The 27,143-nt window shown below is 39.7% G+C and overlaps 1 protein-coding gene across 2 annotated transcripts; it reads right to left on the reverse strand.

Annotated features, from left to right (window-relative positions):
- Positions 1-7,487: 7,487 nt before the first annotated feature.
- On the reverse strand, positions 7,488-26,257 carry RADX (RPA1 related single stranded DNA binding protein, X-linked). Of its 2 annotated transcripts, XM_031504784.3 has the most exons (16): positions 25,673-26,257; positions 24,174-24,316; positions 23,203-23,395; positions 20,481-20,589; positions 20,260-20,351; positions 20,042-20,164; positions 18,807-18,905; positions 18,082-18,249; positions 17,429-17,586; positions 16,823-17,022; positions 15,764-15,823; positions 11,067-11,146; positions 10,342-10,635; positions 8,984-9,166; positions 8,460-8,585; positions 7,488-7,664 (listed from the first exon to the last, which is right to left on the reverse strand). In XM_031504784.3, the coding sequence occupies exons 1-16, from the start codon at positions 26,226-26,228 to the stop codon at positions 7,630-7,632; spliced, it is 2,619 nt and encodes an 872-aa protein (XP_031360644.3). In that variant the 5' UTR covers positions 26,229-26,257; the 3' UTR covers positions 7,488-7,629. The 2 variants fall into 2 exon arrangements, with proteins under 2 accessions (XP_031360644.3, XP_085427048.1); XM_085570922.1 differs by lacking the exon at positions 7,488-7,664 and having other exon boundaries at positions 8,370-8,585; positions 25,673-26,255.
- Positions 26,258-27,143: the final 886 nt, after the last annotated feature.

Here is a 27,143-nt window from a genome sequence, read left to right on the forward strand (position 1 = left end):
TTTCAGTGTAATGGCATGGCATTTTGTTCTTGGGTTGAGGAGATTAAACTGAGGCCAAAAGAGATGGATTTTTAATGAGAAACCACGTTTGAAGCATGCAGATCCCAGAGAAGAAAAGCTGAGTTGCTTTGCCCTCTTTCCTTTTAAGAGTGAGCTCAGCCCACGCACCCACCGTGGATGGACTGCAGTGCTTTTGGCTGGGAGGGTGGAACAGAGATGGAGCTGAGCACAAGGTTTGGGCAATCACCCTCTCTTCTCAAGGCCATTCTACTTTCTAACGTTGGCAAGTTATTTTAACACCATAGAGACTTAATAAACCATCAAACTGGAATTTGAAATTGCTGCAGCCTTCCCCAGTGTATCTTCAATATTTTACATCTTTGTTAGCTGCTGAGGTTATTGAAAATGCCAGGTTGCTAAACTGCTGAAAGCCATCAACTTGTCACTTAGACCCAAATATATTCAAGTGCCAAATAAACACATTGGTAATGGCTTCTTGGAAAGATTCAGAGAGAGAATTCTTAGTTCCCTTCAGTGAACAGATCATTCAAAATTAAGATATAAACTATGACATCAAAAACAAGACTTTCATGTCTCTCCTTCATAATTCTACAGTTTTGGTGGTAATAATGACTAACAATGATTTTAATCACTGCCTGTAAGTGACCTTTTCCCATTTCAATACTTTTTGTTAAATAATCTAAGCCTTCTGTATTTGGCATAATTGAGAAATTGAACAATTCATTTCTGGTTTTTTGTTCATTTTTTTTGGTTAAGGAATGACATGACAGTTGAAAAAAGTTCTAGAGGAACACACTGAAGTGTAAGTCATAGTGTTTCAAGTGCTTACTGGGTAGAACTATTCACAGGTGGGGTATTTCCATTCACTGGGAAGTATTCAATAAACTTATTTCTGATGTGGAACTTAAAATACTCAGAATTTCCTTTGGTTTTTTAAAATTAACAACAAATAACAGAATGAATGTTTTGTTTTGGAGGGTTTTCCACTCACTCAAGCAAGAACAGGATGTAGGTGAGTAGGGGGTGGAAGTCCAGATATGGTCAGGATATTGCAGAAACCTCCCTCCCTCCTTCTCACCCTGGTGCCATGGTCAGGCAGCAGCTGAGATCTACGGGCCCAGGAACAGGCAAGGTGGGACTGGAAGGAGCAGTTCTGCTCAGTTACTGAAGGCTCATCAAGATTATCCCCAAATACTTCAGTTTTAAACAATATTTGAAAATACGTTTAAGGGGAGCACACCCCATGGGTTGCATTGCCAGCTGTAGAAATATAGCTTCTAGATAATACTGATAATCCAAATGCAAAAACCAGATTAAAATCTCTCTATTTGGATGAAGTTCTTGCAAGCTGTTGAATCAAGGCCATAGCAGGAGGCTCAGATCACATGGTATAACTAAACCCACACTGTTACCACAGCAAAGCAATGTGGGTTTGGGTGGGTGGCACGGGGAAGGGAAACTTTCTTTCGGGTCCGGAAACTCTGTCTCACGTTTCAAACATGTAAGAGCCTGCAAACTTGTTGATGACTTGTGGGGGTTTTTTGGGGTTGGTTTTTTCAATCTGTTTTTCCAATATGCTGGTCGGGTTAATGTAATCCTGTCTCTTTCTTTGTAAACCTTGTGGTGTTTATCACTGAAGGACCCCTTCTATGGCCATTCTCCAATTATTGCTTATTTTTCTGAAGATAGTATTTCAGTGGGGAAAGACAACTGCTGCTGTCACCACAGGGTTGAAAACCAGCCAGTGTATTCTAGTAATAGTCTCTGCTTCTTGTTTGGCTTTTGCTAAAATACTGCAATTATTTTGATGGCTCTTGCACAAAGCAACTACAAAAAGATAACTTTCCAATTAACCAGGACTTTCAGTAATCAGGTTCTTAGCTTGTTATAGCAGTTTCCCTCTATTTAATTTGGCTCAAACAGCTAAATAAAATAGTAGTTTATTTTGGCTAACTGCATGATGAGATTAAAAGCTTTAGTGAGAAAGGATGTTTTGTTAAACTCAGGTACTATCACTTTTTGGAATCTCGGGCAAAATTTACAAAGCTAGATCAAATGTTAGGGGCAACTTGAACCAGGAGTTAAGCTAAGGCTTTAAAAGTAGAGCTGCCCCTACATCTTCTGTGCTGAAAGAAAAAAAAAAAAAAACCAAACCAAATTAAATATGTGCTCCATAGTGGGAAAAATAAGTTGTGCAAGGGGCATGCTGGCCTAGTGATTTACTGAAATTGATATCAGCAATTTCTGTCTCAAAGTTCTCTGCTCCAAAACACGACAACTGAGCTCTATTTAAGACACTTAGGTATGTCATTGTCGCTTCTTTACCTGCTGTAGCAATAAAACTGTTTTTTTTTTTTTTCTAAATGGCAGAGAGCACCAAAATTAGCTTTTTTGCCTGTTGGAGCTTTTCCCCCTCCTGTACTTCAAAGCCTTTTAGCCTCACTAGTTTCCTTTCTTCACACAAAATGTCAGTATGGAAACTTCTAAAATACCAGCAAGGTACTCCTAAAAGTTGTGAAACTGCCTGGTCCTCCAAATGTCAAACTCAGCTACAGGGAAAGCTACTCAGGGTATGGCTATTCAGTTTTAATATCACACCCTGTCATGTTCTAGGAGAATATTCAGCTGTAGACAATCTTGCCTACATTGGCAGGTACTAAAGACTGAGCCATTAGTTGACATTTTTCGACAGCTGACTTTAACGCACTTTTCTTGCATACAACACTTTGTCACTTTTTAACTGGGAGGTATAAAAGGTAGAAATGCTAGCAACATACCAGGCAGAAAGGGATAGGCCTTTCTCTATGTGGGATTTCAAGGACTGTCTTTGAGCTTGGCTTGGAGTAAAAATAGTTTCTAAATCCTTGGGAGCCCCAGGCCATTTTACTAGGTGTGTAACAGTAATTCTTTCATTTACAGCCTATATGAAAAATTATATTGATCATCCATTTCTTAAAGCTTGGGTAGGGCTGGAAGAGTTGTCAGGGCATCCCCTGCCATGTCTTCCGAGTTGTGCCAAGACAGAATGTTCTTGGTGATCTGTAAAACTTGTAAAAAAACTCTACTAGAGAGTCTCCCAAATATTTTGCCTCACTGTTTTCTCTTTAATTAAAAACCTCCCCCACCAACTGACCTGCTGTTTTTTACTGCAAATAAAGTTGCCTTTTTCCTTGTCCTCCTCTCACCAGAATCTTGTTTGCTCTTTGATCATGCTGCCTAGTTCTGCCCCTGATCTTTTCTGCTTTGAGAAAAAAAAAGCCAAAAAGCCTGAATCTTTAACTCTTGTGTTTTCCAAATAATTTATTGCCCCATTGGTCTCCTCTAGAGCATTGCCCTTGAAGCCAGACTGCACCATCCCCAAGCCACCAGAACAATTACATTTTTTGGCTGTCAGTCCTCTCTTCCCCATCTTCATCCAGAAATCATAGCTGCTACTTTCTGTGGCAATAGCTTACTGTGGAGCTGCACCTCCTTTCATGGTTTTCTATGATTTCTGGTCTTTTCAGGAACATTGCTGCCCTGTCAGCCCCTCCTCCCTGTAAAATCCCCTTCTCCTGCCTAGGGGGACTGCTTTTGATGATTTTATTGGACCACATTTTTGTCACTTGTTTTGCTTTGTAAAACTGCTGCACTTTTTAACCTCATAATTGTGTCCCTAAATATCCTTCTAACCATTCCTCCTTGGGTATCTGTCCACAGAGGGTCATCTTCCAGTTGATCAGATGGTTTCAAATGCTGAATAAAGCTGCTACCCTGACAGATCCCTGCAAAACAGCAGCATTTGCTGTCCTGCTGGGTGGTCAAGTGCTCTTAAGGAGTTGGTTTTTGTTGTTTTTGTTTTGGTTTTTTTTTTTTTTTTCCTTAATAGCCGCATATCTGTCTCTGTGCTTAACTTTTATTTCCTCAAGATGATTAGAAGGATGTTGCCTCATATGTTAAGCTTATCAAAAAGGGAAAATAGACTAGTTTGGCACAAGCTGTCCTTGACAGTGGTAAAAATGCAAAGAAGGGATTAAGAAAAAATTGTTCCAGAGTCACTTTAGGGATAAAAGTTGGACAAATGGACCATCTCTTGGATGCTTCATTTCTGAAGACAATATAATATTTGTCCTTCAGATTTTAGACTTCTGTTTTCTACAGACCTCAAAGAAAACTGCCCACATTCCAGGTTATATCAGTGTTCAGATTATTACATGCTGCAGGATTAATAAAGTCCTGCCCACCTGAAGACATCCACTTCATCTGATTGTTCTCCAGCCTGTTTGTCTAAATGTATTTGCTTGTTAATTTTCTCTGCTTAGAGATTTTTTTTGTAAAGGCTAAAACAAACCAAAAACTGACTACACCAAACTTCACAGCAGTACATTCTGACCTTTCCCATCTGGTATTGAGCCCACAGTTCATCTTCTTTAGCCTGTAGTGTTGTCAGACTCCCTTTCAGAGTCTTTTGGCCCTGGTCAATCAGGACTTGGTTGAGCCTGTTGTTTTCTGGCCCTCAGCCCTGTCGGAAGCTGCAGTTCAGGGCCCCAATCCCAGTGGGGTGGGCTGGAGGGCAGAGAAAGGGCACACTCAGGGCAAATGAAAGTCATCAGTACTCACCCAGATAGTGTCACAGATTACAGCAGAGATAAAAAAGCCTTTCTTCAGCCTGCCAAGCTAGACTCTTCCTTTTGCATCATTTCTTTCTCTACCTAATACAGTTCAAGTGCCTGGTAGGACTGCAGAGAGGCAGAGCTCTGCTGGCTGCTCCTCAACTCCTTTCCAACATGCAGCTTTCCCCTGCCCAGATTGCTCTCAAGGTGGCTCAGTCACTCCTAAAGAGCTCATTGACAGAGAGTTCGGGATGCTGTTGTGCTCATACAAGTGCCAAAGCTGCACAGTAACTCCTCTTGATGCACCTGAGTTTTGCAGTGTTCATTTAATTCACACCATTTCCAGAGCTGGGAACAGACACAGCAGCTGAGCAGCCCATGAGGTTTTGTGTATGTCAGTAACACTGGCTTTAGCAGATGTCTCTCCTTGGGTGACAGAAGTGTAGTTTGCAGAGCCTGGAGCTGATTCAGCTGCTGTACAGAGTTCCTTCCTCTTGAGGAAATGTTAACAGCCAGCCTGGGGTGGGGAAGCAGCTGAGAGCTTCCTCAAGTGCAGAGCAGATCTACTCCAGCTCTTTCCTTTCCTGCAGGTTTACAGAGACAGTCCAGAAGGGCTGTGCTGCCAGGGTGTCCAGAGCACACACAGCTGTGGCATTCCCAGCCCATTCAGCTGACAAGCAGCCAAGGAATTGGCTCCTATCCCACCCAACCTGGGGCTCAGCCCCAGTCCTGGAGCACAGCGGGGGGAGAAGGGACAGAGACCCCCTTTTTCCTCATTTTCTACAAACCCATGCTGCACACCATGTTGAAAGCCAAGAGAAGCTGCAATTGGTGGCACAGATGCTAATGGAAGCTCATCTACTTCTCCTTTACAGTTTCTTGAAAAGAGTAAACATGACTGTGGAGAAGACTGTTGGAAAAGCAAAACAACTTACAAGAAGTAAAAAGGAAAGAAATGGAAAGAAACAATCCAACATGTTTACATATATTAGTTTGTTTATTTCTATTCTCTGCTTTTCAGTGTTGCACAACTTCTCAATCACATTAATCAAAATTAGTAGTACCTTCATGATCTAAAACTTAGGAACTTTTATATACTCACAAGTATCACTAACTCTGTATGTTCTACCTTCCTCCAGTCTTTGAAATTAATGCTGAAAACCCAAGAAACATGCACACGTAAGGTTTCAGAGCACAGTTCTTTGGTCAGGTACAGGTGTTCCACAGTAAAGAAATGTGCTCTGATATTATTTTGCCCTCAGCAAATACACAGAAGCAACAATGGTGATGCCTTTGACATACTACAGGAGTAATGACTGTATCTTAGCTTAACAGGGCAAAACTATAATTTTGAGACTCAAGATCGAAAATCAATTGGTTTCACACTTGTGTTAATGAACACTGAATGAAGTAAAACACCAAGTGGTTTCTTTACAGAGGACCTTTGCTCCAGTCTGACAGTGCTGGATTGGCAGGGAGGAGCGAGACAGGCAGAGTGGTAGAATCACAGTAACACTGCAGCATTTCAGCAACTCAACTCCACATATTAAGTTCAGTGTTATTTAACAGGATGGTGATTCTACAGAATGATCCAAAGTAGTAAAATTCCAAGTCTGCTACAGGCATTGGATATTCACCAGCTGCACAAAGAAAGCCTGTGCTGCCAACACTGGCACCCCATTCTGAAAGAGGAAATATCTCTCCTTCCCAGCTTTTGCCATGAAAAATTTCAAACCCTTGAGTAAAATAAAATTATATCCTTTAATGTTTTAAAACATTATCTACATTCCACATTATTCTGACATTTCCTTTAGAGTTAGGTAGTCTTAACATATAAGAAGACATTATTAATGCTTTATGTTTAAAGCATAAAGTACTAAGCAGTGCAATGCCACCAACAGCCTTTGGCTCAATATCTATGGCACGGGGTGAGGGAAGGTGGCAGGACCATCTCACCAATGTGGCTCTGTGACAATGTCAGCCACATCAGTCCTTTTGTACAAAGACAATTCCTTTAATAATTGCCTTAAGAAAAATGGTTTCATTAAGATTAGACTTCCATCTGAAGTATATGTAAATAAAAAACATTGGCTGACACAGTCAGCATGGCTCAGTTTGGAACATGAAGTATTGAGTCTCACTTCAGAGTAATGGCATCTCACCTTCACATACCCATAAGCAGCACAATAACACAAATAACACTGCAACACTACTCTTCTTGGGTTGGTATTTTTTCGGTTTGCCTTCTGTGGATACTCTGAAATGCGTGAGTTGACAAACATTGCTCCAGAACTAATACTTCTGATTCATATTAAATAGATAAAATACAGTCACATTTAATTGACTTTTAGTTCCAGTGCAATTTAAGTTAAACTACATATTTTAAAACTGTAAACTACACTAAAAAGACACAATAATTTTATTAATTTCATGACTTTTATCTGTAGTTGCCTGTGAACTTATATGTAACAAAATCAATTACATTTATCTGTCAAATTACCATTAACTGAAGATAGGGCACAGACTTGAGGAAAAAGTCCACTGTCCCAGGGCAGACAAGTGAGCTACTAGTTGAAAGAGTTAATCTCCAATTACCAACAGTCTGTTAAAATGTGCCTAAGAATATATCTGTTCCTATAAATTAACTTCATGGGCTTTGGTCAGTAATGGTACAATTTACCTGGCAAGTCTCTGTAATTCTTTCTTCTCAAAGAATTGAAGTGAGAGCAGCATTTCAAATGGACATGTAGCCAAATTGAAAAGAGTCCCTCCTTGAAAAAAAATTTGTAACAATCCATTTCTATAAGTGATTTGAGGCTGTTTAACATGGAAGAAAAATTTACTACTTGATTCTGGATCAGCAGGAGACAGTTGCTTCTCAGTACAGGTAAAAAGTTGGCAGAATTTTCCAGTCTTTTGCTTTTGTGGAAGTAGCAGCTTCTCATAGTTGCTGAACTCCTTCATGGTCTAAGAGCACACCTAGAAATGATGTGGCAAACTGTATATCCAGCCATAATTAGCACTTCTTAAAGGCAATTTTCTCTTGCAAAGCTAGAAGCAAGTTCCAATAAAAAAATCCTTATAAAAAGATATTTTATTTCTTGTATTAATGAATAAAATATGTTAAAAATGTTTGGATGCTATACTCACTACCTAATACTCTGTGTACAAAAGCAGACATATAAAAACATAGCACCTGACCTTGCTCAGGTGAAAAGAACTAAAAGTGGTTTCCTGGATCATGGTACTAAAGGCACCATGGTATTTAATCCCTTTCACATTAAGCTTCAAGCCTAAAAAGCAGTTAGGCTGCCTCTGGTACCTTTCACTAAAAAAAGATCACTACAGAACATCAAAACTCTAATCCTCAAAATTATTCTTATTTTCAGCCTAAATATTTATCACAGCCCATTAATTCTTTTGCAAACACTGACTTAAATACTAGGAAAGCTTGCCTCTCTTCTCAGTTCTCACCCAAATATATACATTTCCCATGTATGTTTGTGCACAGGCAAAGAAAGACAGCTGAGAATCACTTTGACTACTTGGTATCCTGCCAAATGATCAGCTCACTGTACTGCCTATTCATCCTTCTTGAACATCAGTGACCAAGACACTGTCTCATCTGTTTCAAGACTGAAAAATAAAGGCAACAATTGTCCTTTCCAGTTACATGGATGACCACTACAACTGCCCTAAGAATCACAATTTTGTATTTGTGTCTGCTAGTTCTAGGAAAGTGCAATGTGTAGAGGGTGTATTCAAATTACAGCAATTTTATTTCCCTCCTTTTGAACAATATACATTTGAAAATTAAGTTATTAAATTACACTGGATCCAGCACACCTGGTTCCACTGTCTTGTAGATTTTGCTCAGAAAGACTTCCACCTTATCATCACCCAAGTGACACATGTCCAAGATGCAGATAATGTGTTTGCCATCAAGCTCCTTTGCCGCTTGTACAATTTCATCTAGAAATTAAGGAAAAAGGTATTTATATACTCTGTGAACAATAAAAAGGTGTACAGATAATGTTTTCCGTAAAGTAATGTTCAACCTTCTTTCAGTGAAAAAATTTATTCATAAATTCCATCACTAGAAATGATAGAATCAGAATTAGATATGAGTTTGTAGTTTGGATATTAAAATACAGTCTTCAGAGGAGGAGAACAGCTCCAGCAAAAACTGCATTGAAAGTTCAGTATTACAGCAATTTACTGAAGGTAGCGAAAAAGAATTCACATCTCTTTAACTGAAGAGGTAAACAATGTCTGATCTACACCAGAGATTTCTACAGAGCATTAACTCTTGCACTGATAGATAAACCAAGAAATGATAAAAGAGTAACATCAGTGAAAGGCAGTCTCACCTGAAAGAGGAAATGTCTCACAAAGCCTCCCAGTGCTGGCAGCATTCTGCTGGCATGCAGAGATACAAGTCATACTAGACAATAATGTATCATTCTGAATGTCTTCCAGTTGAAATAAGTGGGGATGGTCAGGGCAAAACAGTGGAAGAAAAGCAACATCTATTGCTATGTCATGGTTTATACCTGTTGAAGAAAAATACTTTATGTTAGCAGAAAACTTTGTATTCAACCCATCAGCAACTTTGTGCACAACTTCTTTTTTTTTAAACAAATCATTGCACTGATTTTTTGTTTACATGTTTCTTGTCCACTCGTTAATAATTGAAGTCTAATAATGTTTCTCTATAGGATTATACACAAGCACATTCAAATTGATATGATGCTATTAAATACTATGGTTTAAGGCTAACAATGCTAATAGTTCAGAAAACATTAAACCTTGGAAGCCATTTCATCCTCCTTTTAACTTTATCTGCAAAGGCAGAGAAATTAATTTTACAACCAGTAAAGTGTGCAATGCAGTGCTACTTTCATCTTCATCTTCAGTCCCAGGATTCTAATGACTTCAAATATTTAAACACCTTCTCTGCAAATGTCCCTCATCAAATAATGAAAACTTTTAAATTATGGGAACTTAACATAAGCACTGTTAAGCAAGGCAATTTCTGTTCCCTTTAAACAGGAAAACAAAATCAACTTAATAACCCTCAACAAAGCTAGCAAACAGATACACATCAACCTGCATATCTATATTTTAATAAATAAAAATCAATCAACTGACACTTAGTGTAAACCAAAAGCAGCATGGAACAGTTAATGAGTATGGCTAAAATACAGTTTTCCATTTTCTGCCAAGGAAAGAAGGAACTTTAGGAGAACAGTATGAAAAAACCAACTCCATGAGAATAATGCTGAAAAGAAGCATTTATAATTGTTCTTTTTCCTTTTAAGAACACTAACTTGTTTCTGATAAACATCTCTCCATCAGAAAGTCAGCTGGCAAGTACAATTGAATAATTTGCCTGATTATGTCAGGACCTACTTCTAACTGAAATAATCAATAGTTTAAGGACTACACAGATTCTTCAAATAACACTCCTAAGATTATACCAAAAACTGAAATTATATGAAAAATGATATTACAAAAAAGATATTCAGACATTTTTCATTGAAAGGTATGTTTAATGAGAATAAAAATTACCCTAAATGGGAACTCTAACAAAAATCTAAAATGACAGTAATTTTTTAAACCTCAGGAAATACTCAGAATCAACTGATTCCTTTAGAGAAATCCATTCAGTTTCTGATGAACTTCCACTGCTTTTGCTTAACCATGTTTTACAAGGCAAGCTACTTACCCAGAACTGTCACTTCATAATACCCAAGGCCATTAGCACTTTTAAAATCATTGATGTTTTTATCTGTTCTGGCCTCTATTGGCTGATGCACTGCTGCATGAAGGTTGTACTGTTGCATAAGTAAGTCTTTGTGCACATAATCAAATTTACATGGGATACTTTCTGGGAAAATTCTGCTGTGATGAAAATAATTCATTAACTTGTCTTTCACTTGTGCCCACAGGTCACTCTGCCAAGAATCACAAGTTCTTCCAGTGTCTTCAGTTTCAGCTGTATTACTCACTCCTTCTTGATCTATTATAAGCACAGAAAACATTTAGATGCTTGTATAATTGTGTCACTCCTCTGTTAAATAAGACACGATTTTCATTAGAAAATTTCAACTATGAACACATGGCAGAAATTAAAAAAGCCACAAGAAAATGTGAGGTATCATGCTATAAAGTGCTTCGGAGATACTAAACTAATTTAAAACTTGTATAAATTTATTGCCCATAGTGGGAAACCATCCAATGCTGTCCTTAGAACCCAGCAGAGAACATTGAGTAGAATGATACTAATGATACATTGCTATAGTGGTTCCCCAGAGGCTGATGCAACCAGATGTACAGAGGAAATGTCTTAAACAAAGGTTATAAGGATATCTTTGTTGCCTGGTTTGGACCTGAAGAAAAGAAGTAGTCTTAAGCCTCCTAAGGTTAATATAACAACTATTTGCAACGTACCTGTGCAACACTGCAAACTGTCTGACACAGCCTGTCCATTTTTATCTTGCACAGAATGTCCATGCTGATATTCATCTAAACTATAAAAAGAAAATTATAGTGTGTATACATATATATTTAACTTAAACCTAATTAACCTCAAACTCTACACAGCAAAAGACAGACTTCTAGTGATAAATTATACAAGCTCGAGTGAATGAGCTGATTCCTTACTGTGAGAGCTGTACACAGCAGCTTGCCACAACGAGACCCCTGGTGCTCAGAAATCAGCTCAGCAGGGCTCAGGAGCAGCCCTGCCCGATTCCCGGCTTTGGGAAACAGACGGGGAAGGGTTTTACACCTCAGCCGGTGTCTGCTGCCCTCTCCCGGCACCTGCCGACACACCACGGGTGACACGGCCAAACGTCACGGGTGACCAACAGGTGACTCGATCGCAAAAACCGGGAGCCCAGCATGCGGCTGCACTGAACTGACACCCCTTCAGCACCCAGGAACACAGCACGAATGGAGTCATGCCACCACTCCGGAATCCAAAATGACAGAAATGCCAAATCTCTATTTTCCTATGGACATACTGTCCTCTTGTAACGATCAATTCAATGAAGCAAACTAGGTATTTGTTAGACTTGCTCTTTTTAATCATGAAGTTTTGAATTAATGGTAAGAAACTATTCTTTATCAATCTCTAATAAATTACCTAGGATATTATGCAGGAGAAAAACATAAGAGGCACTCTGCAAGCAAACATGGTAAAATAAGCTCTTAGGCCCATGTATTCTTTTATTCTTTGATGCATTTCTCTTATTAGAATAGAACTCACTGTGATGTCTGAAACAACTTGGGGAAAGGACTATCTTGATTATCTTGCATCACAAACAACTGCAACAGGTAAGACTTTGTTAAGGTACCATTAAAATTCCAGACCATCAAAGAAGTTAACAATAATGACAAGATGCAGACAGCAAGAAAGGAATCAAAGATGAACATGCTGTTTACTGGACAGCATATTGTATTGATATAGTATTTCATAAGGATTTGCAGGTTTAAATTTTTTTTTCTATTTCATACTAAGGTGTATCTTGAAAATTTTGTGTCAACATTTCCTAACAAATGGAAAATGTCTAAAATGGTATCTAGTGAAAAGATAAAAGGAAATTCACTAGAGGTTTTGAGAATGAAAGTATATTTTAAGAAATGCACCCCCATCATGGATGTATCATCACTGAAATTACCTCCTTGTGATGTCCAAATCTAGGCACAAAAGAATCCTCATTTAAGCAGTACAACCTGTGCAATTACTGCCCACAAAATTAATTTTCACTTTTGAGATCTGGACCTGTTAACTGTAAGATGAAACCCCAGCACAGTATTAAGAAAGGCTTGCTCAGAAACCAGCGTGTCGAGTTCGATACACACCAACTTCTCTCCTCATTAAAGCAGAGGATTAAACCAAGTCAAACTGCTGAAAAGTGGATATTGTGGAAAGTGGGTATCATGGGTTTTTTCTTTTAAAATTGTCTAGATTTGGAAGTGAATAGGCTCTGATTTAAAACAAGCAGAGCCTCAGGAAAATATGAAAAAAAAACTTGTCAGGATTTTTCCCCACTTCTTTCGCAGATCTGTAGCTGGGATAATTTCTACCTGCCCAACATTATTCCTCCAGGCCTGCTTTGTGCTGGATGTGTGAAGAGCCTGATTTGAGCTAGACTTGTAAGGGAAACTACTTGTCTCTAACACAGTCCAGGTGCTTCTTTGTGAATGAACCACTGTGTCTGCAATGCACCTGAGGCCACCCAAATCTCTCCACTTACTGCAGTGTGCTCCTGCTGTTGCATACCAAAACACCCACAGCCTATTTTAACCATGCCAGCTTTAGGAGAACTTGTGCATTGCCAGATTTGCTGTTTCCAGCCTGCACTCTGCAGGACCCCCCTTTGCACTGATGTCCACTTGAAAAAATCCTTTCTTCACTATTTTCAGATACATTGATATTCAATTTGTCAGTCATTTTATTTTAAAGTACTGTCATCAAAAATAACATCAATCAAAATATATGGCAGATCAGTATTTTCAGAAACTATTGGGAAAACAAGCATGTCCCATGCTTCACACCTATTTTGTAAGCACTGGGACTAAATGTGATAAATGAAATTAAGGAAAAAAATAGCTATGACTCACAGCTATGCCCAAACAGTGCAAGGAAGTAAAGTGCCTCAAAACAGTACAAGAAAACATCCCATTCACTGATAAAACTTTTTTATAGACTGGTTTGAAATGAACAAACTGTTCTGACACCATTGTGATAAACACATATACCACAGCAAGTAACAGAGAGACCAAAAAGCCTTTTATGATAACTTGACAAAATAATTTTTAGTATCTACCAATTTCTCCCTGACAAGTTCTGATTTATGTGAAAAAGGGTTGTGAAGGAAACATCACATGCTGTGAAACTTTTGGTCATACAAATCTCAAGATGAATTTCCCTATATTATAGAGTCCCCATTCCCCAGCTGTCACATCCACAGGAAGAAAAAAGGACAAATGTGTCTATGTGACAAAAAATATGAAAGTGAAACTACAAGGACAGAAGCAGGCAAACAAGTTCATTCCATGCATGGAGTATGAGCACGTAGTACAGCATTTCCATGGGAACACACTAAATTTACAAATATTAAAATTCTAAGAAAACTACTGTGCTTTTTTCACTTCCACACAAAAATAATCTTGTCTGAAATTCCTGATCTTTCCTCATACACCATCACTTCATTCTCTATAAATAAAATTACTTTGGAGTACATTAAATGCTTAGAACTACCATTATGTCAAAGATCTTTACTAGCAAGGATATAAATATCAACAATAGTGCTAAATTACCCAGTTTCTTTGTTCTTTCTGAAACCCTTAAAAATCATGTAAATTACCTCAGAAATGCAGGAACTGTAGCTGTCAATAAAAAGTCTCAAAATAAACTCCTCCTGTTTATAAAACTGCTTATAATAACATACAAAAGTCTTGTATTAAACTATTCTGACAGTTTAAGTTAGAATATGTACTTTAAAACATATCTCTATTATTGGATTCAATGATCCTTGTGGGCCCCTTCCAACTCAGAATATTCTCTGAAATATGTGAAGATTGTTAAAACTGCTATTGTTAATTTCGTCAACATACTAAAGTATTTTAGGGAGAGCTGACATTCTGCTACATCTAAGGAACAGAAAACAATGGAAATTTAAAGTATATCAGCTAACTTTCTATTTTTCTTTGGTAATTTGGAGAATTCAGCACAATTCCATAGTTAGTTACAGAAATACACGAATTACCTTTTAATTATATAGAGTGAAACAGCTTTCCATAATCCAACACAGACTTTCTCCTCCTTTAGCTGAGGTTCTAGCACTAAAGGCATAGAGTGGACACACAGGTAGCGAGGAGAGTAGCAGATTGAGAAAAGCAGAGAACAAAGTAAACATGCCTTAACTTCTGGCTTCACCTATAAGAAATGGGGAGAAGACATTCTTCCCATCCTCCCCCCACCCTGGAAAAAGCGGAACATTTCTCAGCAAGCAAAAGAACACAAGATTCCTTACAGTCAAGGAAAATCTCCTGATTTTCCTATGGATTTGTACAAGTCCCTGCAAACTCCTGCACCACCTGCAGAACTGTGACCTTAAGCAAGGTGATGCTTTTAATGAACCAGCTGCAAAGTCAAGTAATCATTTCTCCTAGAAAATGCAGATTTTACCAAAAGGACCAGGACACAAAACACATGGGTTCAAAAGAGCCTCATTTATCCCACAGAAAAAGCTGCTGCAAATTAGCTTCCAATAAATGTGTTTGAAGAAAACAGGCATGCTTTTAGGGGAGCAGTACTGGTAGAATGGTTAAAAACTTTGATCAGCTCCCTCATTACCACTGTTGCCCTATTCCTAGCACTGTGATTCTTGGGTTTAGGGGGGAAAAGGAAGAGATGCTAAAAGTAAACCAAAAAGGCAACTGAGCCATATATGTAGTCATGACACAAATCCAGATCACTGCCAAAATACACAAACATCCTAAATTACTGACACCAAGGAGTTCAAACATTCAAGTTGCTCATGTTCTGTCTGGAACAAGTGACAAGAATTTATGGCCCTTAAAAATGCTCAAAGGAAAGTAGCTTGTAGCCCCTGGTTAACAAATAAAAACACTCATTCAGTTTTCTTAATAATATCACTTTTTTTGTTATTTCAGTAGGTTCCAGATTTGACAGGACTCTGGATTTGAAATTCCTATGTGGACTTCAAAATAACCGCACCTTCTCTGGATCCAAACTGACTTATGTAAAAACTGAGTTCTGGGGAGTGAAAGGAGTCAGGGGAGTGCCTTCCCAGGGACAACTATACTTACACTTTTGTAGCATCAACAAAAATGTATAGCTCAGCCACCACCAGGAAATCCATTCATTGCCATGAAGAACCTCTGTTATTATATATTCCCTTAGTAGAAGTAGTAGCAATATAAGATGCTTAATAACATGCTCAAAATTATGTTTCAGATTCATTTAGAGTCAGTGCAGATGAGTGAATAGAAAACATGATCTGGTCTTTCATTTTACTTCCTCAGAAGATATTCCTGATCTATAAAATTTTTACTCAGAGTATGTTTGTTTGATTATTGCAATTATTCAACACAATTAATTTCACATGACTTACCCTAGTTTTCTTCTTACAGTCCGCGTAAAATAGGGATAAGATGACACGGATGTACCACCCCTTAAAGTAGGAAATTCACCATTACTTTTCAGTATCTATTTAAATGGAAATTCACAAAGCAAGGGACTTTGATGTTTTTCTTTCAGGCAGAACTAAACTAAGACACTCAAATGCTGCAAGTTTTCATAAGGAACAGAATCCACTAAATTTGCTGTAACACTGCCAAGACAAAACTTCTGTTTAACAAGGTAAATACTAAATTTTCATTCAATGCTAATTATATTTTATTACATTTCCCCTCAAACTATTCTAGTGTATCCACTCTCTTCACACATTATGACTTATGAATGTGAATAGTGAAGAATATACCCATTATAGTATGAGAAATCCACTGCAAAAAAACAGATGTGACTGGCCTGACTTTTGAAACTTTCCATCTGTCAGTGTGTACACCAGGCTCTCAATAATGAGTATGGCTGTAGTATTTTACACAGGTGTTGCAATGAAGAGCAGTCTTATACAAGAAGTTACATTACCCCTGAATTTAACAGTTGTATCAGATAAATTACAAATTATTTTGAGCCCTTAGGTTAGCACATCTAGTTTCCTTTCTGACAGCAAGTTACAGCTACATGCAGTATACCCCATTGCCCAGAAATCAAAAATAAAGCATGTTTGAAATTAAGGAACATGTATACCACATTTTCAGCCAAGCTATCTGATTTTCTCACATCATTGTAACTGTTTGTTCCACAGCTATGTCACTAAACTACATTTGGTCCAAGTATTAACTACTTTTATTTCAAATCTGTGAGATTAGTAAGAAAGTAGCATAAATATTAATCAGAAGAGAGCACTGCAAACCTACTTTAATTAATCCTTCAGTAGTATGAACAGTGTAATTGTCATCACCTATGCCAGGAAAAGTACATAATTACATTTCAAAGATTAAACTATATATTCTTTTAAAGCTTTCTTATTTTCTACAGCCTGGGCTCTGGTCTAATTTCTGAAAACACTTTTTAGAAGATCCACCACTTATTTATGAAGAGAGCTTACTGTTCTGCATCTCTTCTGAATCTGCGTGTTGTCTTGCTCTTGACTGAATTCCCCTTTGACAGCAGAGCTCGGTGCTGATGTTCCCCAGGAGCACAGGGTGGCTCCAGGGAAGACTTAACTTCTTCATTTTTATCCTTGTCAACACAGTCTTCTTGGGACACAGAAGAACTTCCAAGAGACTGAGAGGTATCTTTCTGCAACTACAGTTAATTGTTTAATATTTTCAATGCATGCACTTAAAGGTATTTGTTCCAACTCAAAAACCTGAAAGTTTCTGACAGTCAACTTACATCTAGTAGAAGTTATATTCTAATCATATTAATACGGTAAATTCTTTCTAGAAAGTGACAAGTGAGCATGTTGCAGCAAGTGCCTCTCCCACACTCCAATTAACATCAGGTTAGTCAAACTAGTAACTTTTAAACAGTTACAAGTTTTACAGAGGACTGCCAGAACACTTTCAGAGAAGCACTGAATCATTGCTTTTTAAAATTTTGCTCTCAAAAATCAGATTAAAAGACAATGCAATTGTATTCTGAACTCAAATACAAAATTCTCCATTCTAATGACAATCAAGCTGCTTTGGCATTAATTCACACACCATACCTGGATGAGTTCCCCTCCTGGGGCTTCAGCTGCATTACTACAGCTGATGTATCTTATGGCACTAATTATTCCCTGAACAGCAATTCGCTTGTGCTCTCTGTAGTGCAGCTCTTCAACCTCTTTCCCTATTTCACCTATGGGTTTCAAAACTGATTCAACTGCAAAAAAGAAATTTCCAGAATCAAGTTTTAGAGAAATACAGTACCAAAATCTCTGAACACAAGACTAAAAAGAAGATTTTTTTTTATTAAGTATTAAATTGATTTAAACTTATGTTTTTAAAGAATTCTAAATCTTTTTGTTATCCACATCACGTGGAAGAAAATTAAAACAATAAACCTTTTTAGTTCATAAGCATCCTTTGGTATGCATTATCAGACACCACAATTTCTGTTTCAGGTGAAATTTCCAGTTCAATGTGGCCTTCAGAATAACTATTTTTAATTTTGATGTGGCAGAATATTCAGAGTAAAACTTCTGGGTATATGTGTAGCTCATGTCAGCTTCTACAATTCCCCTGCAGCTAGCAGTGCAATATTTTCTGTGAGGTGAGGATTTAGCCTATAAAACATTTACTTACAAAAGGGAGCTTTTCTTGGAGTAAGACTGACTGGAAAAGGCCACAAATCTTAAAGATATTTCATATATCATACCTTCATTGTTTTTACAATATTTCAAAAAGCTATCAGGAGGTCGTGGAAAAGGGTAATATCCACCAATGACAGTTTTCTTTATTTGATCAGCTTCATTTTGTGATTTTGTCCACTGAATGAAGTTTTTCACTTTGGCATCCTTGGTGTATGGCTGGCCCTTGTGCCACCCTTTTAAAACAAAAGTAATCAGGTATCAAAACCAAAACACACAATTGACACTTGTTCTCATTTTGAAACTCCCCTGAACACTATTTGGAAAAAACATATTAAGAAAATCTTGACTAGAGAGTACAAAAGATGTCTTTTGTCAAGAGTGTTTTGCCAAATGAGTACCTTGAATTCCTTGACTACACTTGCATTTGACACCGAATGTCGAAAAAATGTTAAATAACAGAAAAAAACAAAACAACTAGCAATAAAGCTCCTAGAACAGGAAAGCTGCAATGTTTATTAATGTTTTAAGTAAGTGGCAACTGCCATTGCTACCCTATCAAAATATTAACAGCCTGAAAGAATTAGGAAACATATGTCTTAACCTAGAAATACTTTTTATAAGATAAACGCATTTTAATGCCACACAAGAATGCCATTTGCCTTCTTGTCTTCTGCAGTGATGTTTCCTTATCACCTCATAGTCTGTACTGATTATTGTGCTGTAAAATGAAAATACCCTTTCCAAAGAAATAACATGAGAACTACATAAAACAAGAACTAGTTTAAGTTACCTGTAATGAATATCTGACTTTCATTTGAAGTCGTAAGGTAAACTGTCCTGGAATCATTCTCAGTCATCACTCTCATCTGTGTACACACCAAGTATGTCACTGGAGAGAAAAAAAAACAACTTCATTTTTTTTCCTGACTGTTCACTGATTTTAGAATAGCAAGACTGACACACATTGGATTAATTTTATTAAGTTCTCTAAACAAAGCAATTTTGTTCTTGACCCTATAAATGTTTAATGCATGTTTTGAATTGCCATTATAAATTACCATATGAACATGCAATTAAATCTTCAATTTAATTTCAGCATAGATATTACAACTAAAACATGAGATACTTCATCGGGTAGGATATCACTGAAACAAACAGTACAAATATTGGTATTAAATAGCTGTGTTTCTTAAGGATAAAACGTATAAAATCATGAGAAATTATGGCATGCCACTGCAAAACTTCTAAACAGAGCTCAGACTTACTCTTTTGGTAGTATCTCAGTTAAACTCTAGAATATTATTCTTTCCCACTTCCCCAGAACACTCAAGATGAATGCCGCCACAATCTAAGCAGGACTGTGCAGCTGATGCTGCATCAAATGTTACAAAAAATGAGTACCAACACCAACCAGTGTTCAAAAAAGGATGAGTGCTTGGAGGAGAAGAGAAAGAAGGCAAGAAGAAATATTTAAAGCTCTTTTAAAATCCTTCATTAAGGATTCCCTAGTTTAAAATTTATTACTTTTAGCTCACGTGTGATAACTAACACAGCTGAGTCATGATTGCTATTTGGGCAAAAAGCACTGTTTCAAAGAAATGAAACTTTTCCACTTTCACCTCTTTCTTCATTCAATTCTCTTAAATTATTCCTGTCTATAAAAAAGCAGGTATTTACAAGGCAGGAGGAGCAAGAGTTTTGACCAGCTGCTGCCTTTAATCACCTCTGATGCTAGAGATATTGCCCAGCTTCTTCTAAACAGAAACATCTGAAATGAACGAGGTCAGAGGAGCCACAGGCCCACTTATCCATCTAATTGTTTACACTGACAGACTGCAATTTGTAAGGATTTCAAATACTTAAACTATTTTTATTCTTAAATTTTAATTTCTGATCAAGTCTCTTCTGCTTGAGGAGATAAATCATAGCTTTTTTTTACTCAGTGGCAACTAATCTCAGAAATTCACAATGAACTAGAAAAACATTTAAAATAATTATTAGTAAGTATTATAGAGAGATTAATACTTGGATGAATACGCTCAAAAACGTCTGGCTGAGAAGTTGCAAACAATTCCAGTATGAATGGCTGGTCAGAGGTCCCATCAATGGCATGTGCCCAACGATACAGCCAGAAGTCTTCACTGTGTTCTAGATAAACAAATATTAAGGAAAATGTATAAGCATTTACATAGAAATTTAGAAACTATTTGATAAGTTCTGAAAGTCACATTTATAAAAAAAACCTCTTTTTCTGGCTCGCTCAGCCCTTCCTACAAATGTCACAAGACCAATAACATCACAGGAATGATTGTGCGGTAAGTCATCCAGCTCTGACCTAAAAGCAAAATAGAAGAAAGCTGGGTAAGCTTTCTCAGAAACTCTGCAAAAAGCACTTCAATTAACATTCACTGTAAGGCAGTGTAATTTAAATTCCAGCTTGATAACCAACAAAATTTTATTTTACCTTGTGATAAACCTATATTTAACATCAGGTAATCCCCACTCTGGCTTAACCATTTCTTCTGGAATAATACTTATTTCAGTAGGAGGATCTCGAACATTAAGGCAAATTTCTGACAAAAAAAAAAAGTAACATTTACAGCATAAATACAAATTATCATAATCATCATTTTTATAATAATAATATAACAAAAGTAACAACAACCCATAAATAAACCAGGGTAAAGTTTCTTAAATATTCCAACTTTGTGAAATTATTCATCAATTTCTCTGAGTTCACATTTTTATCACAATAAAGTAAGGAATTCAGGTACAACAAAGCAATTACAACAAACCAATTTTATCATCTGTGTAATGTTAAACTTTCCAACTGCCAACATGAGCCAACTAGTCCAATCCAGGCAGTATTTTAACAGGAACTAATCCAACCATACTAATTAGACACAAAGTACTTTTTACACTAGCTGTGTTGTCAAATGTCAGTAAGGTCTGAAACTGATGTTCAGACAATGAAGTAAAACAGAACTGGTGCATGAGAATTTCCATATATGATGCTAGTTGAGGTAATTATTAATAGGACAGAAATACACCATGGCCATGGAGGAAAACAAAAGGTCTTCCCATGCCTATTCTATAGCACCTGAAAAATTTCGTTTATTTCTCAGACTGTTTAGATGCTAAATTACAAACATGGTGGAGCACTGGGGCAAGCAACTGCTCTTCAACCAGAGTAAAAAAAGAGGAAGAGTGGCTTCAGCTTCTAGAATACACAAGGCAGTATTCTATGGTCTCATTACAGGACAAATCCTGCTGGTATATAAAAGATAGTCTGATGATATTTCTTGGGTTTGAGTAAGGGATTATTCAAAAAATGCACCCAGAAAACTAAGTCAGTAGATATAAATAATACACACAACTGTTTATGTAATATTGGGTGCCTCACCCTGGCACCACAACATTAGGAAGGTGTTTACTTCAAGTCAGACCCTCTACTTAGGAATATTCTCTAGGCTTCTGCTTTCTAGAAATGTATTTGGAAAACAACTGTGGTTTTGCATATGGTTGTTTAAGACATATCACCAAGAAAATTCCTGAAACAAAATTTTCCCATGTATCAAAACTATGTCTCAATTGTTTCATTATACTTAGTGAAATAATTTCACTTCATCTGAACAAAAAAACCACCATCATGCAATGGAAGTTGCACAAAATCCATCTTACAAATGCTCTAGAACTTTTTCTGGATATTCTGTTCTCTTGTGATGTTCTTATAGAACATATGGTCATACCATCCATCCATGCATCATGTGAATTCATATTAAGACAAAATTCTCAGCTTTGTGCAAGGAACTGAGATTCTGTACATAGTTTTGTATGAAGCAAAGATTTACAGTTTCTACAGTTTATCTGTGCACCATGGTGCTTTCCAATGGAGTGACTTCTAGTTCTTCCATCACACAGCTATTACCCTTTAGAGCCCAGTAGGCTGACTTGGCTGGCCATTTTGATTGCTTTGTTACCACTTCTATCCCAATAATGTTTGTAAGAAATCAGAAGTGCAGAGTAAAGAGGGCATTGAAAATGCACAGATATTTGCCCATAGAAGACGTCAACTCAGATGGCATATTTCACTCTGTCTTCTTTGCATAGAAAGGTTTTGTGGCAATTATAATTGTTTTCAGGGTTGGCTTGTAATTGTCATCATCTTCCCTCACAAACTTCCATTCCTGGTTAAACATTTCCATATCCTGCCAAGCCATCACAAATACTTCACACATTGAGATATGGTTTTAATACAAATATTTATCAGTCAGGCAAGATATTGCTTCTGGCAGTGAAAACATGGTTTATTTTTGTACACAGTAGCCGACTTTTTGTGCACTGTTTCCTAACTCCATTAGGAAACTGTCATTGTCAGTAAGTTATACATAGATCACCCTTCACCAACATGCATATTGTTTCAAGAACTTATTTGGATTTTCTGAATGTTGGCTGTCATTTTGTACAAAAGCACAAAATGGGAAAGAGCTCACACAGAGTGAAGGAAGAGAGAAAACAAACCCAAAGTCGATCAAATCCAGTTTGAAAAGGCCATTACTGCTACACTGCAGGACTTGTATTTTTGTAGTATAGCTCCTTTGAGTATCTGCCACACTAAAAAACTGGCAACTAAGAAAATGCTTTTTCATAGCCAAGGAATATTCTTCATACACATACTCCCACAGTGATGCTCTTTCAGCACACAAAAGTCATCAATGCAACTTTTTGTTCTGTGGAGCTGTGTAGATACTCTGGACCTTGACAGTACACACTAAAATCGAAAGTCAGATGAGTTGATAATGTCCTTCAATGACATGGAAAAAGATGTGAGCAGTGTACAAGTGATATGTGTGTTATTAAGCAGGAAGTAGAATCAGATTAAAAATCATCACCAGAGGCCTATCTTTATAATTTCTGTTCCTGATATCAGGGATTATTTTCTAATTTCTTTATTTTTTAAATAAAGGTTTTAACTAATTGTGGCAGTAAACTTTGTAGACATGATTCAATATAAACAGGGAACAGCATGAACCTGGACACTCAGACACCTTTCAGAAGTACAACTTAAGGATTTATAACTTATTAATTAACATCAGCAACAGATCAATTTCTATTTAGTTTCTATGGAGAATTACTTTGCACAGCTGTATTTCATAGACTCAAAATAGGTTTCTGCAATACTTAACCAATTGTAGCAAATCTCTTCATCTGTGAATCCCCTGGGGTGGGGTGTGTTTTAAACGGGTAACTGGATTTGATGGCATACTTGGCAAGAAGCAGCACTGTGCCAACCTTCATACTGTGATACCATTTAGGACACAGCGAGTTCCACAAAACCATTGACATCATGCCTGAGCCATCAGCAACTTCAAAGTAAGCCTGAGGGAAAAAGAGACAATATACAGTCATCTTATTTATTATCATTCTGCTAGGAATTTATTTTGGATAATGCACCAGTACTTGACTCATAAATTATTTCTCTGTTACAAATGGATATAGAAGATGTTCCAGAACTTGCACTGAATACTTGAGTGGAAAAAATCCCCAATTGTTAAACAGGGCAAATGCTGAATCTGAAACTGAGCAGTAAAAAAAGATTTTTAAACTAACCCACTCCTATCTCCTTTTCCAAGAAGTTCAACACAAAAATATAAGTTAAATCTATTAGATTTAAGTTAAATATATTAGAAAGTTAAATACATTACAGTCGAATATATACAAGTTAAATACACTAGAAAAGTCATTAAGAATTTTACAGTAAAGTAATCTATCTGAAAGTCAACAGATGAGAGAATCACGGCATAGAAATAATTTAAATATATTGGCTTTTTTTTGACAGGATATACTAACTCCAACTTTCAAAGCATAGAGACCAGAAATGTTTAGGCTGTTAAACTACTAACACCTGGAAGTATCCTTTTCTTCACAAAAAGCTCAAATGAACAATAGTAACTGAAATGCAGCCACTAAAGTTTGTACACATATGATCACAAAATTCAGCATTTCCTGCTCTAAAGAGCTCAGCATTTTTGTAAAGGCAGCATTTTCCATATAACATAGCTATAAAATTACTTTATGTGCTTACTATATGGGAAAAAATATTTTCAAATATCCTACAGCAATTTGAGTGTTAACCTATCCATTTATCCCTCTTTACCTGATAAGGCATATCCACTTTTTTCTCTGGTTTTCCATAGTACCTTAGTCTAGATTTGTGCAGGATTCTCACAAGAAGTGGATTGAAATGCACTCTGCTTCTCCATGTCCTTTCCAGATGACCAAGATTAGTCAGTCTGGAGACTAAGGTTAAGGGAAGGGGAAAAGAAAAGACCAAAAAAGAGCATTCATGATTGAACATCTAAGTTTTCAGGAGTAAAGTGGCAGGATGTTACATGTATTTTATTAATGTTTCTAACAATTAAAAAGGCTCATCTGCTGATATAATTCACCAATAAAATTCTGTTACGAATTATCTGCACACAGCATAGGTTTGCCTTTTTTTTTTAGTTGAGAGTGATGACACATTTTAAATGACACCAAAGTGTTGTCAGATGAGCAGAGGGGCTATTACAAAACCCACATGTCTCAGCCTACAAGGGATCACACTCGTGCAGAAGTCCTGTTATCCGTCTCTCCTCACCAGGCGTCATGGAATGGCCTGAGCCCCCCAGCACTGACCACATTCTGGGTGGCAACTTCTAAGTGTGAGCATCCTACCCCACAGAAGAGACTACTACTGCACCCAGTGTTTTTGACACCTCAGGAGACTGGGCACAAGCACCACAGCTACATATTTTCAGTCAATGTTCCTAGAGTTTAAAAAACTCTCTCAAAGCAACAAAGTATTACACAAGGGGTTGGGTTCAAGGGGGTTATCTTGTTCTGTATTATCTGTCTCTGGGGTTATCTCCCTCTGCCATGGGAGGGACATGTTGCACCGGACCAGGCTGCTCAGAGCCCCATCCAAGCTGGTCTTAAACACTGCCAGGGGCGAAAGTATCCACAGATGGCAACTGTGGGATACCTGTGCTAGTGCCTCACCATCTTCCCAGGGAAGAGGTTTTCCCACAGGAAGAGGTGAACTTTGACACAGGTGGCACACTCCCAGTGGGACCAAACACAGCTGGAGGATACCAGGAGGCTCAGCCCAGCTGCACAAGCGATCACAGAACCAATCGGGTTGGAAAACACCCCTAAAATCATCGAGTCCAACCTATGACCAAACACCACCCTGTCAGCCAGGCCACGGCAACAAGTGCCACATCCAGTCTTGCCTTCAGCTCCTCCAGGGACGGTAACTCCATCACCTCCCTGGGCAGCCCATTCAAATGTCTAATCACCTTTTCCGTGAAGGAATTCGTCCTAACGTGCAAGCAAAACCTTCGCTTAAGACTATGTGTCCTTGCGCTGCAGCTGGTTACCTGGGGAAAGCGCCCGAGCCCCAGCTGGCCCCGCGCTGCTGTCAGGGGATTGCAGAGAGGGAAAAGGCCGCACTGAGCCGCCTCTTCTCCAGGCAGAGCCCCCTCAGCCGCACCCCGCAGCACCTGCGCTCCCGACCCTTCCCCAACAAAGCAACAACCGCCCAACAAAGCCGGCACCGCCTCCTCCCTCAGGGCGTCCCTCCCGCACCCCCACAGCCACCTCCTCCGCCCTTACCGTCCACATCCACCCGCACCGGGGGTCTGTCCGGTACCCACACGTCTCCATAGGGATCCTCGTTGTTCCAGAGCGGCAGGTAGTGCCTATTGTCCCCGCGGAGGGGCTGGAGCGGGCGGTGCCCGTCGGGCGGGGTGCCCGCGGCGGCGGCGGCGCCCCCCGCCCGCTCCAGCCCCTCCAGGCAGAGGAAGCCGCGGTTCAGGCGCCTCTCGTCGTAGCGGAACGAGCAGCGGGTGAGGCGGAGGCGCGTGCCCGCCCGCAGGCGCGCGCGCTGCACCAGCCCGTTGAGGCGCGGCGCGAGGTGGCAGCGGTGCCAGCGCGCGCCGTCCGCCAGCGTCACGTCGTACCAGTACTGGTGGGCGGCGGCGGGCGGCGTCCGCGCCAGGTACCGCTCCACCGCCACCACCGTCACGGCCGGCGGCTCCGCGGGCGCCGCGCTCAGCTGCGAGGAGCTCTGCACCTCCTCAAACACCCTCTGCAGAGAGAAGGCCCCGCCGCCCTCCGCCGAGGCCGCCGCCCGGTTCTCCTCGGCCCGTTCCGGGGTAGCGTCCTGCATGACAGCGCTCCGGCCGCCCCTCCCGGGCGCTAGCGGCGCCGGCCGCGGCTTCCCGCTGTCATGGCTGAGCGGAGGGCGCCGCCCCCACGGCGCGCGCGCGGGGCGGGGCGGGCGGGCGCGCGCGGTTCAAACCTCCAACGGCCCGGGCGGGGGCGGGGACACGGGGACACGGACACGGGGATAGGGACATGGGGACACGGGGATAGGGACACGGGGACACGGACACGGGGACACGGGGACACGGACACGGGGACACGGGGATAGGGACACGGGGACACGGGGATAGGGACATGGGGATAGGGACATGGGGACACGGACACGGGGACAGGGACATGGGGACACGGACACGGGGACACGGGGATAGGGACATGGGGACACGGGGACACGGGGACACGGGGACAGGGACATGGGGACACGGACACGGGGACACGGGGACATGGGGACACGGGGACAGGGACATGGGGACACGGACACGGGGACACGGGGACATGGGGACACGGGGATAGGGACACGGGGACACGGGGATAGGGACACGGGGATAGGGACATGGGGACACGGACACGGGGACACGGGGATAGGGACATGAGGACACGGACGCGGGGACACGGGGATAGGGACATGGGGACACGGACACGGGGACACGGGGATAGGGACATGGGGACACGGACACGGGGACACGGGGACAGGGACATGGGGACACGGACACGGGGACACGGGGATAGGGACATGGGGACACGGACACGGGGACACGGGGACAGGGACATGGGGACACGGACACGGGGACACGGGGATAGGGACACGGTGGTTCGGTGCCCGCCCTCGCCGGTGCCTTGCGGCGGGGCCCGGTGCGACGGGGGCTCTGATCAGCGAGCAGCGTGGTGGTCCCTGCCGCCATCAGGGAGTTCTGCCGCACCA

This window comes from Lonchura striata, chromosome 4A (assembly GCF_050655825.1).
Source record: "Lonchura striata isolate lonStrDom1 chromosome 4A, ASM5065582v1, whole genome shotgun sequence".
Lineage (NCBI taxonomy): Eukaryota > Metazoa > Chordata > Aves > Passeriformes > Estrildidae > Lonchura > Lonchura striata.